We start from the raw sequence: 18,781 nt of genomic DNA, 5'->3' as shown, positions 1-18,781 counted from the left end.
AGACTTTCTACATGTCAAAACTGCCTGAATGCACAACTCAGATATCTAAGGTTGACTTGGTGAGAACTTTTTAAATTTCATCCCTCAAAAAATCTGAAATATAATATACCGGTAGCTGGAACCTAACGTGAGCTAATTGTTGTAGATTCAAACACTTCAAAAGGCCAGGCCAATGATAAACCCAGTCTTTGGGTGCATGATTTCCTCACCCTTAAGAATGAGTCTAACGCTCCGTTCTCCATGAACTCTGTCACAATCATCACTGGCCGACTCTTCGTGACCACCCCTTCCAGCCGGATGATGTTGGGATGGTCAAACTGGCCCATAATGGACGCCTCAGACAGGAAGTCTCGCCTCTGCCGGTCAGTGTAGCCCACCTTGAGAGTCTTGATGGCTACAATTATCTCCCGCCGTCCAGGCAGCTTGAGGCGGCCACGACACACCTCCCCAAACTCTCCTACGGGAGCCCGGGTAACACATAGATACAGCAAAAAAAGAGAAAGACAGAAAGAGGGATGGGAGAGAAGAATGATGGAGGAGTGTAAGAGAGTGGGGGAAAGAAGGGAGAGGGCACAATTAACTGGTTAGAACCAAGGAGCCAGGGAAGGATTGGAGGAAGGGTGATATGGAGGGGGGGGGGGGGGGGGGGGGGGGACTGCAAGAAAAGCCATGACTATAGGCCAATTTTATGAGATGGTGGGAATGGAGGGAGCATTCAGTGCTTCTTTTCTTTTGAACTATAAAGCAGTAGAATAAAATATATAAATATTTTAAAACAACATGGAGAGTTTAGGGCAAAATGGCACTTGGGAAAATCTCTGCATGTTGAAAATAAAATAAAACTGGAGGAAAAGGAGGTCAGGCTTATGATGAATGAAGGGGACAGGGATGAGGGGGGCGGTGCTAAGCTTCTGATTGACTGGAGAAGCGGACGCAGGCGGAGGAGACAGGGGGGGACAAAAGCTTGGGGTTTCTGGGGGTTTTGGACAGTTTTTGTTTAGATTCTACACCAAGCGTGTGCAAGAACGCAAGACAAATATGGCAATGACAGCAGTGTGTGCAGAGGTGATTAGGTGTGCGGGATTTCAGGAAGGGCAGGCGAGGGATGAAGAAATGTGGGTTGAATTAGGGAGGTGGTAAATGAAATGGAGGGGGGAGGGAAGACAGGGATTGAGGGCTTGTCACTTTGAAGGCGAATGCTGGGAAGCGACTGTAGTAGTAGTCTCAGCAGCAGAAGAGCTGTTGCAGTAGTAGTAGTAGTAGTAGTAGTAGTAGTAGTAGTAATGTAGCAGAGGTAGCAGTAGGGGCTTCCTTCTGTCCTTCACTTTGGCTGAGATACATTGCTAAGCAAATCATCCACACTTGGCACAGTCCTGCAGCTTTGAGCAGAGATATTACTAACAAATATTTCAGCAAGAACAAATAGTCACCTATCTACAACATTAAAAGTTAGGATTTCTAACGGAGGGGAGACAACCACATGGGGTGTAAAGTATGTATAAGGGTCAAATACAACAATGGTATTCTCCTATTCTATGATATATAAAGAGGTTCTCAGGGCAATGTGAAGTGCGTTGGAGCAGAGGTTGCCAATCCTGGACAAGAAACATCTTATGCCCTCTCGAGATATTTTTTCAGGGAAATACAGAACTCAAATATCATTCTCTCCCAGGCAACCAAAATGCCACTGTAGAGTGTATTGAATTCTTGAACTGTGACAATGTTCTGTCATAAAGCGTATACACTGATCATTTCTAAATATCAAAATATCAATTGAAGAATTGAAATACAATCTGTCCAGTAAATATCTTCTGTGTGGGCTTTCTTGGATGAAAATGAAAAGTTATTATAATGCAACAGACCTCTTGTTCCAGGATTGGGTTTTTTTCTTGAGTGTGAATTGGTCCATCACACATACATTGGTTCGATACTAGGATTGAGTCATGCTCATTTTAAAGTACACACTGTAGCTACTAATGCTTAAAAAACAGGGGGCATCTGGAGTTTCTAGAGATGAACAAGGGGGGAGGGGCGAGGAGAGGACTAGCGATGAATTAAGTGAAAGTACCGCTTGGTGTGATGTCCTCTAATGGTATGGCCTGGAGGTGACTAGCAGTCTTCCCCCTGTTGCTCAGGAGCTTTGGTGGGTTACCTGCGCCAATGACCTCCTCGATCTTCACGCAGGAAACGTCTATCTCCTTGGCAAACTCGCGCACCGCCTCATTGGGGTCTTCATAGGTGAAAGGGTCAATGTAGACCTTCATTCCCGGCGTTACTATTGGGGATTCAGTGGCAAGAACAGGAAAGTGAATCTCTGGAGTCAAATATAGACCAAATACATAGGTTAGGACAATTAAAATTTTCACATACAAACAAGCAGATTAGGATGTTTAAACACAGCTCTATTAAATCATATTTTAAATACTGTAAATTGGTTAGTTTAGAGTATGCCAGCAAAGAGACTTACTGTACTGCTGCAGTTTCTCCGTGTATTCTGACTCTGAACCATTTCTCTGCTTCCTGTTGTGACAGAAATAAAAGAGAAACTGAGTTGCATGAATTGCACCCAGCATGGTGCAGATATACAGCAAAAGAACAAAGGCGCAGAGAGAAAGCTGAACCTTAATACTATAACTGTGTCTAATTCCTTTCTTTTTCTTTGGTTTAAGGTCTGTATATTCAGAGGTCCCTGGAGGGAAGTCAATTTTGACATATCTGGATGCAAATGACTTTTTGTCTGCTTTTGCAGTAGAAGCAAATACTTCAGTGATCGATGTTAATGATTTAATCTTTGGGAATGTAAGACAGACTAAAACAGAAGAAAATGACATCATTGTCTCCAGCAGTAACAATAAGCAGTATTCAGTCCCGGTGCTTTCAAACTGCAAAACAGAGACAAAAACAGGCTGAAAACGCAAGCTCAGCTATTCCGCCTTTCTCGCCCTGCAGACACGGCACAGTACATTTCAATTTTTACAAGTTGTTCTCATGGAATCACACGTTGCTGTATTTCTTTCATTGTGTTTTTGTCTACTAATCTTGTCTCTTCTTTGCCTGTACCCTGTCTCCCAGTGTCTGTATCATTATCTGCCGGCATGTGTCCCTTCTACACCAGAGGGGTGAGCACAAAGACTATGACAGCGAGAAGTCTGGGTTGATGAAATCACATGCTAATGCGCTTCCTTTGTTGTCTAACAGTAACCAGGGCACGAATACCCAATGGCGATTTGCATCTTATTTCAAATTTTAATTTGGCAATGGAATATGCTGAAGCTCTGGGTTTTGTGGTATTATACAATTTCCTCTGTTTTACGTTGTGAGAGATGGACAATGTCAGTATAAAAGCAGAAAAGAATAAGGAGGATAAAAAGAGAACAGGGGAACTAAAGAGGATATTTTTCAAATTGTAGAAAAAAGCCTGCGAGTACAAGTCAGTAGTGGGCAATAATCTCTAATATGCAAACACGCTGCATTTACAGCCTGACAAATATATGGTGTGAGGAAGAACGCTCATGGATAAAGTTGTATCTTTCCACGCACTGGATCCCAGCAGATGAGCTTCTGCATGTGTCTTTTTCTGTAAGCCAAACATACAGTCAGGTCTGAATGCCTATCAAATCCAACAGATGCTCTATCCCGCTGTTTCCAGTGAGCAAAGCAGTGTTTTGGACAAAGCTGTTTATTATTCACAGTTTCTGAATGCTAATCTGGAATTCAGTGGCCTCTCACAGGTGGCAAAGCAATCCGCTGAGAGTGCTCAATGGTCCCTCAGAGGACACGCAATCAAAGCTGACATTTGAAATCTCTGGGTGTATTTTCCTCAATGTTTTCAAATTGAACATACTTGCTTGTCATATACTGAATGTTTGCGTGATGGGTTATATTCTGACCTGAGGCAGACAATAGCAATGACCACGACTGCGATAATGAAGACCAAGCTGGCAGTAATGGATCCTACGATGAGCGGAAACTGCTCCTGCCATGACTTTGGAGGATCAGCTTTAAGGGTCAAGGAGAGGAAATGGTTAAAAGAGCAATCTTTTGTCATCAACCAATGTATTTGTAATCAGTAGAAACTAGACAAGTCAGTTTTGCTACACAGAGCCTGATGCACTGTCTGATTACTAATAAAAGCACATACGATAGTCCCATAAGCCTATGAGAGTCACACTTATGCATATTGTTATAAAGATATTGGCCCTCAGTCTAAAATATTGCAGTATATCCCTGTGTAATGAAGTAAGTTGAAGAGCTGCATACTTTGTAGATTGGTGCTGAAGTGAGCCGGGCTACTGTAGCGGCCATAACCAGCCACAGTCCGAGCACGGACCTGCACCACATAGGATGTACCAGCCTTGAGACCTTCGATGCGGGCATTACTCCGTTGGGCAGTCATGGTATGGGCAATGGCCTCACCCTGATCCTGCAGAAATAAGGCAATCAATGGTAAAAAAAAAAAAAACAATTTTGTAATTACTTAGTAATAACAGTTGTGTGACCAAGAAAAGTCTGACCAAGAGACAAATCAAACAAAAATTATGAATGAGAGAAACTGAGATATGAGGGATACAGAATGAGGCCAATAAAGAGGATGATCTCAAAAGCTGTGGCCGGAAATTGTGACTTGCCTCATCGCAACCATATGCTTATCAGGCGAGGCATTGTTTCCCCATTTACAGAAACACCATGGAAGTCAGTGAAATGGGATTGAATTAGAGGCATAAACCACTGTTTACCTTCTCATGGTACTTAATCTCATAATCCAGAATGATTCCGTTGGGCTTCTCTGGAGGTAGCCAGGACAGGCTCATGGTGCTCGCCGTGGCCGACATCAGGTGAACTGTAGGTATTGCAGATGGAGCTGGCAAAACCAAAGGAGAAGGATAATCACCTTTATTTATTTATATTTCCTCTATTGTGTCTTTTGTATGTGCATGCCCTTTGTGTGTCCGCAGGCTGTGGGCTTTGTGAGAAGCTTTGGGTGATAGTTAGTATGCAACCCCATTCTCCACTAGTGCTCCAAGTCTCCCTCCCTTAACTTCCTGGGAGGGAGAGGGGATGCCTGATTCTTGTGTGATGAGAGAATCAAATGACAAAAGAGATGGAAAAGTTTCTGGTACTAGCAGATTCCTTACATACTCTTACTTGTTAGCAAAGCTGTAAGTAAGAGGACACATTAAGATGTAGACTATTGTCAAACTATTGCCATTTTATTTCCTTTTAAAACACGTAATTTTTCTTTGTTCTATTGTGATGAATTTAAAAGCACATCTCAGCGATTACTGGATTCTGTCAGAAATTGTTGGTTTTTCTTGAGCGAAAACCATAAATACACTTGCACTTATATATATATATTTTTCTTTTTTATTCTGCTGTCCACATTAGTTCCAAGGCTGTCTGTCTCTTTCCAGTCCAGACTTGTCTACCCCTTTGACTATCCACCTCCTCACATTGAATTTTTATCTTTGTTGCCTGATTTTAACCTCCAGTGGTAAATTTTGCTTCAAAATATTTTGTTTTCCTATGAACAGTTTTACCTTTAGGATGTCCCCATCTCACTTTTATCATATCTTTTTCTCTTTATCTCTCCTGCCTGTTTTTTAACTACTTAAATAAGTTCTTTGATCCCGTTTGGGTAAATCTGTTCCTCCTCTTTTGCCCATGTTTGTGGTCAGACAGCTTTTGTTTTTTTCCTCATTCTCTTTGCCCCGTCACGTTCCTTTCCCTGTCTCATTCACCCCCATCCTGGCCTTTCACATCATTCTTTCCCTTCCTGAAGACAGTGCTTCCTGAACAGATCCCTGATTCCAGCTAAGGGATTAGGGGGCCTCCGGTGGGAGAAGACCCTGCAGTAACCATGGAGGTGGCCTCTGTGGCTTATCACCACCCTATTATTTATTTTGGTTCTTAAAAGGTGAATGGGCATGCAGGGATGGTTTTGGGACTACACAGGGGAATAATCTGATCACAGCTGATGCTCTTTTGTGACCACCCCTTCTTTTTACCACTATCCCGACACCCACCTAACCCCAGACCCAAAAGGGTGGCCACTGCTCTCATGAAGTGATGAAACCCTGACTTGAGGTCCCTTCAGGGCCTTTTGCTCCTTGACTCACAAACATAAGGCATTCCTAAAGATTTAAGAAGCAGTAAGGCAACAAAGACTTGGGGAGAAGAGAGAGAGGGTGGGGAAAGGAATAAGGGATAATCCTCTGAGTTGTCTAAGCCTGCAGAAATTTACGTCCATGACACAACAACTTAAGAAGAAAAGTCCCAAAATAAAATTCTAAGTCTTAACAGCACTCAATTTTACTGAGGTCATGAAAATTAAAAAGTTAAGGTAAAACAATTCAAAGCTAAAGTTTTAAAGAGCAGCCTATGTACAAAGACTGTATCGAAACTTAGAATTATTACTTTGTCCTTCTCTTATTTGTATAATGTCCTAGTTACTCTAGTATGATGTGGGCTGGTACAGCAGTGGGTTGGAAGCAGTGGGCTGTTGGAATACTGGGGGTTCAACATTATGAATACATTCTGCCTCGCTATTGCTATTTGCAGCAGTGTTAGCACTGAGCACGCTGTGGGTGTTTTGAAAGAGGTCCTTTTCCTAAGCTCATTCAGAAGACTGTCTTCCTTCTCAATCCATGTTCAAAGAGAAAATATGCAACACACTCCCACATGGATGCAAGCTATTGATCTCCACTTCTTGAGCGTAAAGTATTTTCTTTGACCGCTTTTTATATCATTTTGAAATTTAGCTGCATTTTCAAGTTTCATACTCATCATCTGAAGCAGAAGCTCTACCTACCGGCCTGATTTGTGGTGATGTTCACTGTGGAGAACTGAGGTGAATACGGGCTCTTGTTGGAAACACTGTTGACCGCCTGGATCTCAAAGCTGTACTGCGTGTGAGCTTGCAGGTTGCGCACTGTCACGCGGCGCTGGGTCAGCCCAAGGTGGCGTGGCGAGATGTCGACATTGTCGTCACAGCGTGAGCACATTCCCCGCTCAGGCAGACACTTCTTGCAGATGACGTTGAAGAGGACATCATCACGCCCACCCAGGTCTCTTGGCTCACTCCATTCCAGGACCAATGAGGTTTCGTTAACAATTGAGATGACATTTCGCGGTGAAGAAGGAATTGCTGCAAGAGGGACGATGGATTACATTATAAAAGTAGGTTTGCATTGTGAATTAATTTATTATCCATGGACAATAGGTGTATAGACATTTTCCTATGGACATGCTAACAATAGGCTGAGTCTCGTACTGCACAATATTATTACTTCTCATTATACGCATAAACATTTATTATTCAAAAGTGGGTATCAACAAAACTCATGACCCAATAATTTCCTTTGTGTTGTGGCATTGCTGCATTTTTCATGGACTAAGAGAGACAGTTTTTTCTTCTGTGCAAGAGTGCTCTAGCAATTCCACAGGAAAAAAAAGAGGACAGGAGTGCTGGGGGGGATGTGCAAGACAAGGTATTGGCAGAGTTTTAGCAATTCTTATCCAATTACCAGACCCTTATCTCTTTCTGCACTGTGAAAGAATCCATCTGTACAACAGAAGCAAAAGTGATATTATTTTGCCAACAGCGAAAGAATTAGCTTGCATATATGCATGTTTGCCCTTAATGGAGACACTACCACTCCTGTGCTGTCTGTTTGTCAAGTGTGAGGAGCATGAAAAGTGGAGAATCTTGGGAGTTAAGAATGATGAAGTTTTGGATAATGCTGGGAAAGCAGAGTTGTTTGCTATCTGTGCACAGTGGTGGGAACATATTCGAGCCGACTTTTATCAGCCCCCAAGGGCACAACTCAAATATGACAGAGGGGGAAAACATTTACCACACAGACTTAAACTTTGTTTAACGAAGACTAACACAATGTTGGATGAAAAGTTCATTGTTCTAGTCAAAGCAAGAACATTTTCAATTTTAAAATATCTCATGTATAAGATAGATAAGTCTATATTTACTTGTGCAAGCGGAGTCTGGAGAATCGGTATCTGAGCGGTAGTAGCCAGTTCGACAGGAGCAAACAGTGGATGCTCCAGAGCTGGTGCGGCTGTTGGGCGGGCATGGTATGCAGAAACCATCACCCTGTTTAGACTTGAAGGTGCCAGCGTTGCAAGCTGTGAAAGAAAAGAAACAGTATGAACATTAGAAATTTTTATTACTTAAAACATTATCTAAAAAAGCTTCAGTTTAACCAAACTGGGTAAACAGTGAGGTGCACGTTCAAATTTGGTGAACGATTCCATGGTCGATTTACAGTTTCAGCTCAGTGGGTAAAACAAAAAACTATAAATGAAAAAAAGATTGCTTCACCTAATCATTTCATCACGTCTGCACAAACAAATCAGCTTTTTTTTAATCCTTAACAAAGCATTCTCTCCTTTCCTAGGCAGCGCAAAGCTGTCCGAAGAAACACAAGATCTCACAAGCAGACTTGTCGAACAAAATTACCTACAAAACCATGTGCAGCAGTAGTGCTGACATGTTACTTCAATCATTAATGGCTTGCAGAGGGACATATTACACAGGTGTATTTGTTAGGAGATCATAATACACGTCTGTTTGGATACGTGTACAGAACATCGGTTGAGTCGGTACACGCTTTTCATCTTGATAATCATTGTCAGTGTCTATTTTACAGATCATTATCAATGTAGACTTATACACCCAACTGCCTTTGATGTGTTTTTGACTACTTGCTGAAGTAAATAATGACATGAAAACATGGTTTGTCTTTACAATTGTCCTATCTCTATTTATGGCAGCTATTTGGTCCTTTATAACTTTAGTGATAAGGTGTAGATGTACAGGGAAACACTGACACCACCCTGATCCACAACGCTCTGGCAGGCTGCAACTCTTTGATAAATAGTCTCGTTAAAAGATGAATGAGTTTGCCGCTGAGCTTAATAAAAAACGATGAGAGCAGGTAAGGCAGGCAAAGTTTACAGGGGCCAGTTGATTAGCAGACTCACTAACGTATTAGCTTGTCAATGTCAAGGACAGACAGCTATGTTTTTTCCTCCATGGATAATTTGGATAACATCATATATTGATATTAAAATAATACATTTAAGATCTTCCGGGGGTCAAAAACACAACAGATCTCATACCCTTAGCTGTTGTCCTTTTTTGAAAAGTTCAATATTAACCCAAAGCCACCAGTGGACTGCTCCACGGAGCCAGCATTAGCACAGAGTATATTTGCTCTGTGCCCCATTAATCACAGTCATCCACACCTCTGGCTAACAGGAAGTGCTGCTTGATAAACAGATAAGGAATGACCTCGCATTTAAGTAGGTGAAAGAACAGCTGACTTCGTGTTGATCTAAGAGGGTTCCATTTGGTGCATCTAAGGTAAAATAAACTACCGATTTTTACTTGGCATGAGTTGTTTTTCTTGATTACAATAATCTTTAGGGACGGGATTTTTTTTTTTTTTTTGGGGGGGGGGGGGGGTGAAAGTGCTGATCAATGGCTTACAGTGAGCAAAGGGGTTACCTCTTCTCTTTCATCTATTTTCCCCAAGAGACCCTAATAAAGAATGAGGGAAGAGAGAGACCATGGGCTAAAGAAAAAGGGGAGGAAGAGGTGGAGGCATAGAAAATGCTAATCCTGCAATCCCCCTGCCCCACACTCCCCTCTCCCCTGTGTCTTATCCTCTCATGCAGAACATAGAGCTTAAGGAACTGATTAGAATGTGTGCTGAAATTGGAAATTGTGGAGCATGAAGAAAGAAAAAAGTAAAGGTAAGATATGTGGAGCAGAAGAAGTAAAGGTGTAGGCGAAGAGGGCTAATTACTAATACCCAGGCAGAGCATCATAAACTAGCCTGCAAAGGACTACAGATTAGGAATGAGTAACATGACAAGAAGTAAAGACTGTTACACCAAAATGGAGCTAGATTCCTGCCGCTCAGTGCAAGAAGAAATCAAGAGATGATGAAAAGGGTGAGGGAAAGTACATGATATGAACCTGAAGACAAATGAATAATAATGATATGTGTGTTCCATGGGGGAGGGGGGCGGGGTGTCTCTCATTTTCTCTCCCTCAGCACATATAGAACTTCCAGAGCTCACTACTAGGTAAGTGGAAGGAGTATTTCACCATTGTCCTGATCAGTACTATGGGTGCTGAGAAAAAAAAGATACAACACTAATTAGCCATACTTGAAATCACTTCAAGTATGGGCCCTTCCTTTCATTTTTTACATGCCCTGACACCTAAAACTGAGTCCTATCGATGAGCAATCTTGACCCTCTCATTTGCTCCATCTCCATTTGACCTTTACACCCCTCTGCTTCTCCGCACATGGACAGTTTCCATTATCCCTCCCTCTCTTCATGCTGTCACCAGCACTCCACAGTAACCTGGGACGTGCTGTTTGAATTCACCTTGCTCTCGACCTCTGTGAACCTGTCTTGTTTTCCATCAGACCTGCAACCGTCATAGGCTTTCACAGCTCTCAGAGACGGACGGCCCCCACAGCATTTCCATTTATTCAGTAACCAGCTGCCAGGCAAAACTGAGGTCAAAAGAGTGAACAGCTGCCTGCTGACAGTATCATCGAAAGTGCATTATTCTTGTTCGCAGTCGCTGGAATAATGTGTTGAAAAATATGCGGGCCAAATAAACAGGCCATAATAGGCTGCTGGAGGATCTAGCAACGGAGGCTGTAACCTGCAGCCAAGACAATACCTGTCCAATCTCACCATCATTCAGTGTATCCGTGTGTGCAAATGAAGCAATATCCTGCAAGGCCTAGATGCCTCATTCATTACCATCATTGTAATTCACTCTGCATAGACCCACCAGATACGAGGCCTGTAAAATGCAAATGTAAACTTTTCACAGCAGCGATAATGTGATACATTATTGATCAGCGTGGGGAAATACCCCCCAAACACTCGCTGTAAGTGTGTGACACTGGTATAAGCTATTAAATGTTGCTGGTGTGATCTTTCTCCATACATGAAGCAGTATATAAAAACTATATTGACTTCAGCCGGGTTGTTTGGAGCTGCTGCCTTGCGCGTATTGTTGGGGCTATGAATTAATTTGGCTTACCAGGCTGCGGGTGGACATGAAATTGCCTTACCTTGACACTGGCTATCCTTCATGGCTGGTTCAAAACCTGCCGAGCAGGTGCAGGCTCCAACAGGAACCATCCACTCTCCATCGCCATTGCAATAAAGCTTCAGCGGCACTGACACTTCCAGGGCGTTGGGAACGCAAGTTCCCGGAGCAATGACCAAGGATGTCGCTTCGGCTCCGGTTGCCGTCTCTGGGAAGACGGCAAAGTTCGCGATGGTGGTGGAACACTTCTTGTAATAAACCCTCACGGAAATGAGAGACACACAGGACCCAAGATCCTGAAAGGCTAAGTAGAACCCGGCTTTGGACAAGGGCCCGAAACTTCTCACTTTGGTGTTCACCCGTCCAGCATCGAGCTTGGAGAAGCTCTGGTCTGGAGCGATGGTGTCCACCTTTACGTATGGGTTCTCCATCCAGAAAGGGCTGGTAGCGGTGGCCGAGTCAGAGTCGGACTCATAGTAGAAGAGGTTGAAGGTCTCTTTGCAGGATCCTGGGATGTTTGGGATGCTGTTGCAATCTCGCACTGTGAACTTCATTTCAACGTAAACACGCAGCACATCCTTTCGGGGTATAAAGTCGCTGCGTAGCCAGTTATTCTGGTTGACTTCACGGACATTGCAAACTTGGTACGTCCGAATGGGGTTCATCGCATCATCGTAGCCGCTCACCTCTTCCCACTGTAAAGTAAATCAAATAAAAAGCTCAACATGTCAAATGCTGTTATATTTGCTCATGTACTGTTACACGCACATGCACAAACACACACTGTTGACTCTCATAGTAACACTGTTATTTGACATGTTCAAACTACTTGTTAATAATCTTGTTTGGCGAGAGGAACAAAGAAAAATGAAGCATGTGGCTGTGAAGTTGTGCCTAAACAAGATGGGGAAGTGCCCAAGACATGCCTCTATTCTGCTTTCACTTTAGCTGTCTGATGTTAAGAGTATGCTACTAGTGTCAGCAGACGACAGATTTGGACCTTTTGCATACCCTAAAGCTCCATACACATTGCCAAATTATGTTTCTTTGAGGAAAATAGCAGCAGCACAAGTGAGAAACTAGATAGAAAGGATTCATGTGGATTTTTTTTCTTCCCCGTCCTTTTCAATTTCATTCCCTCGCCTTTGCCACGCTGCATTTTTCATCTGTGGTTAGTGTGGCAAAATGTAGGAGACACGGACGGCAAATTCATCACAATTACTTAACCTGTCACCTCTGTAGGCCAAAGCCACCAAAGCATGTTTACCACAGCCTTGTTTGAAAGTAGCATTGCCGCGCAGCCATTTACACCTCGATTACAGAGCTATGATTGCAATGTCCTCCAATAAAGGCGAGGGAAAGGCAGCACTTAACCTTCACGCTTTTCTGTTTTTACATTTTTCAAAGCTGCTTCAGTACCCAAGGGCTGATTTACTTGGCACAAAAGGGGCATTTTTTTTAAACTCGATTGCCATTTTGAATATGAGCAATGCAGATTGTTTAACACCTGATGTGATGATACAGTCTGAAAGCATTTTTTCCCGTGTTTTATAAGGATTTATTTATTAGGGTATATAAGTTTATTTTTCAAATACAGATGCATAAAAAAACTCTTTGGAATGAGGCAATGAAATGCTTCATAGTGTTTAAATGACAATGAGATGCACGGAAAAGGAAAATAAATAAGAAGACAGCATTACACACTTAATCAGTGGCTGTTATTGGACGTGTGTCCCGAATTCATGAGATTGAATCACCGCCCCAGTGACTGCAGGATGTTCTTTTCACATCACTCACCGCCCTTGTCAATTCAAATGCCAAGACGCATTTATAATAAAAATCTTCTCCTCGCACTCACACCGAACAATCGACAGTCTCGAATTTCTGCCAATTTGTCCTCCTAAGCCAGTTGTTTCCATTGCAGCTATGAGCATCTTAATTAAGGCTTCGATGTGGATGCCGTGGAGACAGGGCTAATCATCCAAGACCCTTGAGACCATAAGGAAGGACGTGAAGGAGTGTAGATAGCTGTGACATTAAAACGATAGTCCGGCTCAAGAAAAAAGACGCGTAGAAAGGATCGATAATCAGCAGTGAGGTCAATGAGATGACTAAAAGCAAAAAGTGTCAATGGGTATTAGGTTTGGTGTACTAAATCACCCACTCACTAAGTGTTGGTGTGGCTCTGCATGCTTTTGTTTATTGTTTGTTTGGGTGCACATATTACAGTTAGTTAGTGTGCAAGCTTGTTTTTGGATGTCTTCTTTCCCTGGGGAGACGCACCCGTGGCCACAAATTCAGAATGAGTTACCAATCCTGAATGAACAAAGTAGGTCATGAAAAAGGGTCAAGTTTCTTGGCATCGATCTCCCGCAAGATGAATCGTTATGCAAGATTTGCTATGCGCTCCATTTTCTCTCGGCCTCTTCTAATCAAGACTTTTAGGTTTGAAGTGACGAGGAACACAGCCTCTTGGGTGCACAAGCACTGTCATTTTTAGGGTCCGTGGCCTTGGCCGGCAAAAGAATTTCTCTAATGACCTGGCGAAACTGCCACAGACCGGAAATAACATATTACTTTAGATTACAAAAGCTAAATTAAGCCTTTAATGCAAAATCTTAAAGCTAAAAGGGTCACAGAATAGTAAGCATAGCGTTTTTTTTTAAACTGTTATTGGCACGATTTAGCTTGGTATACTTCAGAAAGAAAAGGTTCTGAGGTTTATATTTGTGCCAGTGGAATTTAGTAGAGCACCTTAAATCATAGGAGTGGAATTACTCTACTCTGCTATAAGGGAACAATTTACACCCTGGACATGCATGATGCTTAATGTTACAGACAACATAGATGGATGTAGACAGTGCGACTAAGATATATACATACCAAGTCAACAGGCATGTACATGCAGTGCCTCACATGTCAGGAAATGAATGTGCCGATCAGCAAATAGCTTTCAGACCATAAGCTGTGACATTAGTATCGCCTAGTGTTTATATACCATTACCGCTGTCTCTGGATTCGCTGTCAAAAATAAACACAAATCATGTGCATATGTCTAAAATAATGCCCAAAATTAGACAGACATGCTGTGATTCCTCTGTGATTGGCAGCATTCCTGAAGAGGGAAGAGTCTTGGATTGGTCGAGGATATTTTTCTGCAGAATTTATGTATTTTTAGGTTTTAGGTTTTTTTAGAAGCTGTCTCTGTCTTCATTTATTGACATTTTTCTGGGTTTTGCATTCTCTCTGTATCGTTTCTCTCAAAACACTTTTCATCTCACACCAAAGGATGCAAGACGAAAGAGGGAAATGAATATGCATTTGTGTCTTTTGGTAAATTTAACAGTGGCAACATCAAATCTGCAATGGAACTCTGGGATATCCATCATGCTGGACAACAGTAGAAACTTTTGGGTTGTTATGTTGTCAATGTAAACCACTCAAAAAGGAGCATCTGTTACAGGGTTTCAGAAAAGTGTTTTTGTTGGTACATGTGGAGCTGGTGGGAGCATTGCTGTTGTATTGTAGCTTAATGAGGATGAGCAGGGGGGGAGGCTTGAGAGGACAAACAGATGGGGGGGGGGGGTACAAAAGGCAGTGAGGGCGTTTCTGCTGCCGATTGTTGCAGCTGATGAGGCCAGTGTGTCTGGCTTCATTAGTGCTTAGTTACTTGGAAATAAAGGAAGCGCAGAATGCGAAAGGGTGCGCCACATTCAACAGCTGAGGTGGAATCGCCCTAGTAAGGGCAATGAGGTAAAAACGGAGTACAGGGCCCGTCTTTCAAAATCCAAGTCAGAGGGCCACACAAAGGCGGGAGGAGGAGTGTCTGCGATCTTTGAAGTGAAGCTGAGGAGAGGTCAGGACTCTCCGCTCCTCTTTAGGCTTTTGTGTAGACCACATGGGAAAGCAAGACGGGGCTGTCACCGGCATTTTGTGCTTGGCAGATTTGGATGCTTGGGTCTGCAACGGGTCAATTACGAGAAATATTTTAACCTTTTAAACGACCACTTTGTGGGGAAAGCGTTGTTTCTCGTTTTTTGAGTGCACCGGGGCGGGAGCAATGGAGCATCTGTGGCTGGGCGGGTCGGTGAAATTGGATTGCAGTGTGTCTTTTTTCCGTTCACTAAAAAGTACATCCTGTTGAATCCTTAAACATATCCGGCTGAGTATTCACATCACAGACAATGATGTCAACACAGATATGCTGCTGCTGCCATATTATTTATTTATTTATTGTTTTATTTATTTATTGTTTTATTTATTTATTGTTGTTGTTAACTCACCCCGGTCTCAGGGTGTGCAGTCCAGGCTAATTCTGTCGTGGCCCATGTTGTGTCCATCAGAGTTTCTGTAGAACAAAGAAAAAAAACCAGGTCAGACAAGAGAGATCAATAACTTTGAATTGCTTCACAACGGCGCCGTAAAAATCCGTCTGCAGGACAGGTAAGACGCCAGTGTCTACGAGAGGAAGACCGGGTCTGGTGGGCGCGCTCTGACATTTTCCTGTAGCTCCTTGTCTGGCTAATTAGTCTCAATTAGACATTTACTTTCATACAGTGGAAAGGAAACAACAGTGAGTCTTGCTGGGAAAGAGTTCCGTTTCCCACAGGGCAGACACACACTCACCCACCCACACACACACAGAGCATAGTAGGAGGTTGTAAAAGATAAATAAAACCACTGTAGGCTTGAGTAGAGTGGGGCCATAAAACTAGGTGTCACAACAGAGGCTCCTGAGCAGAACAAAGGTCTGTGTGCTTCAATTCACTTTCTGAAACCTCATTTTTACACCTACATCTGTTCTGAACATACAGGCTGAATTCAGTACGTTTGCTTTCCCCGACTTTCTGTGTCCACAGTCAGTTTTCGGAGAAAAGGAGAAGCCTGAGAAAGAAAACTGTAAATGTTGAATCTTTTACTACCTCGCGCTCAAGGCACCGTGTGCAGCCACCGTCATTATCTCAACCGCTCTGCTGTTGAACAGGACAGTAAAAAAGATGATCAAACGGCTCTGCCAGTGATTGCGCTTGTCGGTGGTCAAAAAACGGAAATGAGACATTTAAAATTTTCTGTTGCAGCGGATCAACCTGTTAGGCTGACGTGGAATTTTAGGTTTCTGCTACAAACGCCTTTTAAACTGGTTGGGGGGGAGTAAAAGAATACTCTGTGGGATTTTACACTCTTCATCAAGTACCTGTCACTATCAAGGCTGCACTCTGGAGTCGAAAGAGTTGACAAATGCAAATGGATTTCAACTCAAAGACCTTTTTCGTAAATGGTGTAGCAGGTATTTCCCACTGAATTCCAGTCCCTCCCTCCTGTGTTTACAATGCATCTGCGACAACTGTCATGTCAAACATCTACTTAAACTATTGCTGAGGCTAAAAGGGAAAAAAAATGTTGACTTTTGGGGTAGATCTGCAGACCAAATTAAGTGGAGTCGCTGTTTCAAATCTACGATGGCACTCGTGGATATGTTTCAGACAGTGTGGCTTCTGTATCAGCCTTCTGAGATTTGACACTTTGTTTTGTCTTTCTGACCGGAGGTGGCCTCCACAGTACATTTTCTGTCAACTGTCTTTGGGAGTGGCACTGGAAACAGACTGACAGTCATAACAACACTCACTTCCATGTCACCCTCCAACAATTTTTCAGCCATCCCTAGAAATAGCCAGCTTTTACCAGATGATATTTTAGCCAGCCAACATGTCACCACAGAGCAGATGAGTGCATGTACTGCTCAGAAAGTGTGTCAGCAGTGAATAGCTTCAGGACTTCCTCTGGTGTCTGTTTCACTGTGTCACTGTGAGCTTTAGGACCTGTTGCACAGGTAGGCGAGAAATTACCCTCCCCCCTTTACCTACCGTTTATTGTCGGGGCATGTGTTTGCTGTAGAGGCTAGTCATTAGAGATGACCTTGCTGGAAATGATAAAGTTGAAACGCAATGACAGAGCGAACCAGGTTAAAGAGTGGAGCGGAGGTGGTGATGACAGAGGGAAGGACGGAAGGGAGCGGAAAAAGGGAGACATGTCACACGAATGGCACCACAGTTAAACAGTGGATTACTCAGAAGTGCGCACGCAGCAATAACCTGTTCTCATCTCGTTGCATCTGCATTGTTCACCCTGTGTGTACTTGTGCGCGGTGGGGGGAGTGGGGCGTTATTGTGTGTATTTGTTGCAAAGCCCTGCATTGTGTGCAAAAGTGGAGCAACACTCCTTAGTCAATGGGCCAGAGCAAAAGTGCTGAAAGACCCTGACCCAACCTGGCCTCCCCCTCGCTGTCACTGTGATTTCTGGTTCATTTGTGTGTGGCTGTGAATAACACACTGGGCATATGAACTAGCACAATGCTATTCATGAATGAGCAAATCCAGACACCTGCACAGTCAGAGAAAACAGTCACACACACAATCACACATGCACACACCTGTGTGTACACGTATAAGGACATAAAAGCAAACCACAAAACAAACTGCTGAACGCCCTCACACCGAAAGTACAATTTTATGAATGATAAAGGCGTGCCAGCATGGAGCGAGGCGGATTAAATCAGAAAAAATGATTCGTTTTTTTAAGTAAAAACATGCAAAAGTTGCCTTTGTGCAAAACTACAAAGACCAGTTGGGGAACATTTTGAAAATCAAGCAAATGACCGTGTAAACATGACGAAGTATTCAGAGGCGGGAGCTACAGTAGGTTTGGATCACAATACACGTGTGCAGGAGGCTGTTACATGCTCTCCTTTTTTTAAATTCATTTTTAATATTGCATCATCCCTGTGAAATGGTGGATCTAATTCTGCAGTTTCCTCCGCCCACATCTTTTTTCTCTTTACATATATTACCGCTTTTAATTTCATGATGCAATGATGCATTTAAAAAGCACTTCCGCTTGCATTCCTCTCTTTACTATGTACTTTGGGTTTTGGTGCCGTGATGGTGGAGGAAGGCCTCTGTCTCTCAAACTGTCTAAGGAGATTACTGAATTAGCACGTGAATTATCCAAGGAAACATCTGGCCGATCCTGGCAATTCTCTTTCTTCCCTTTTCTGGCACGTTGGGATGGAAAAGCAAACGGGCTCTAAGAGATCTGATGCAGGAAAACAAGCATGTGAACATGCACACACGCATGCAGGGCCAACCCCTATGTTTTAATCCTGTAATGACAGGACAGGGCTAATAACAGGGAAGGGCACTGAAGCTTTCGTCTCTGTGGCTGCATCAAACACACAATAACACACATGTGCACACGCACTTACAAGCTTCTTAAAATATGTCTTTGTTCAAACAAGCTAAAGTCAAAAGAAAAAAAAGAATAGCAGAAAGAGGAAAGAGAAAGAAAGACAATTTTTAAAGGAGGAATGTGGAGATGTTTCAGGAGGCTAAGTCTCCTGGACGAACCAGTGGACAGGTGAGGGATTAACTTTGATCTCGCCGCCTCTGCTTGGAGCTGTTTAGCATGCTGCTCATTGCTAGTATGACCTAATGAAATGACAAATGACAGATAATGGAAGGAGAATTGAAACACACATCCAGACAATGGGAAGGGGGATGGGGGGGTTACAGAGAAGATAAACAACAGCTCATGAAAGTAATAGTTTCCTGTTAACTTCCTACTAGAATCCAAAGAAAAACAATATTTACCCTCATATTAGCATTGCTTCGTTATTGAAACATGATG

At 42.9% G+C, this 18,781-nt stretch overlaps 1 protein-coding gene across 9 annotated transcripts in view; it reads right to left on the bottom strand.

Moving 5' to 3' along the window:
• The window catches only part of LOC130528494 (ephrin type-B receptor 3-like), a 49,424-nt gene that overhangs the window by 9,523 nt on the left and 21,120 nt on the right, over positions 1-18,781 (bottom strand). For 3 of the 9 annotated variants that reach the window (XM_057037942.1, XM_057037950.1, XM_057037944.1), the window contains exons 2-11: positions 15,382-15,446; positions 11,121-11,793; positions 7,984-8,139; positions 6,809-7,144; positions 4,737-4,861; positions 4,261-4,423; positions 3,891-3,999; positions 2,468-2,520; positions 2,069-2,287; positions 210-457 (exon numbers count right to left, since the gene is read on the bottom strand). In XM_057037942.1, coding sequence (XP_056893922.1) covers positions 210-457; positions 2,069-2,287; positions 2,468-2,520; positions 3,891-3,999; positions 4,261-4,423; positions 4,737-4,861; positions 6,809-7,144; positions 7,984-8,139; positions 11,121-11,793; positions 15,382-15,446 — 2,147 coding nt within the window. The remainder of the gene's footprint in view (positions 1-209; positions 458-2,068; positions 2,288-2,467; positions 2,521-3,890; positions 4,000-4,260; positions 4,424-4,736; positions 4,862-6,808; positions 7,145-7,983; positions 8,140-11,120; positions 11,794-15,381; positions 15,447-18,781) is intronic. The other 6 variants (XM_057037947.1, XM_057037951.1, XM_057037949.1 and 3 more) reach the window with 3 other exon arrangements.

Source organism: Takifugu flavidus, chromosome 7 (assembly GCF_003711565.1).
Source record: "Takifugu flavidus isolate HTHZ2018 chromosome 7, ASM371156v2, whole genome shotgun sequence".
NCBI lineage: Eukaryota > Metazoa > Chordata > Actinopteri > Tetraodontiformes > Tetraodontidae > Takifugu > Takifugu flavidus.
Note: the sequence above shows the minus strand (reverse complement) of the source record. Positions and strands in the feature narration are given on the sequence as shown.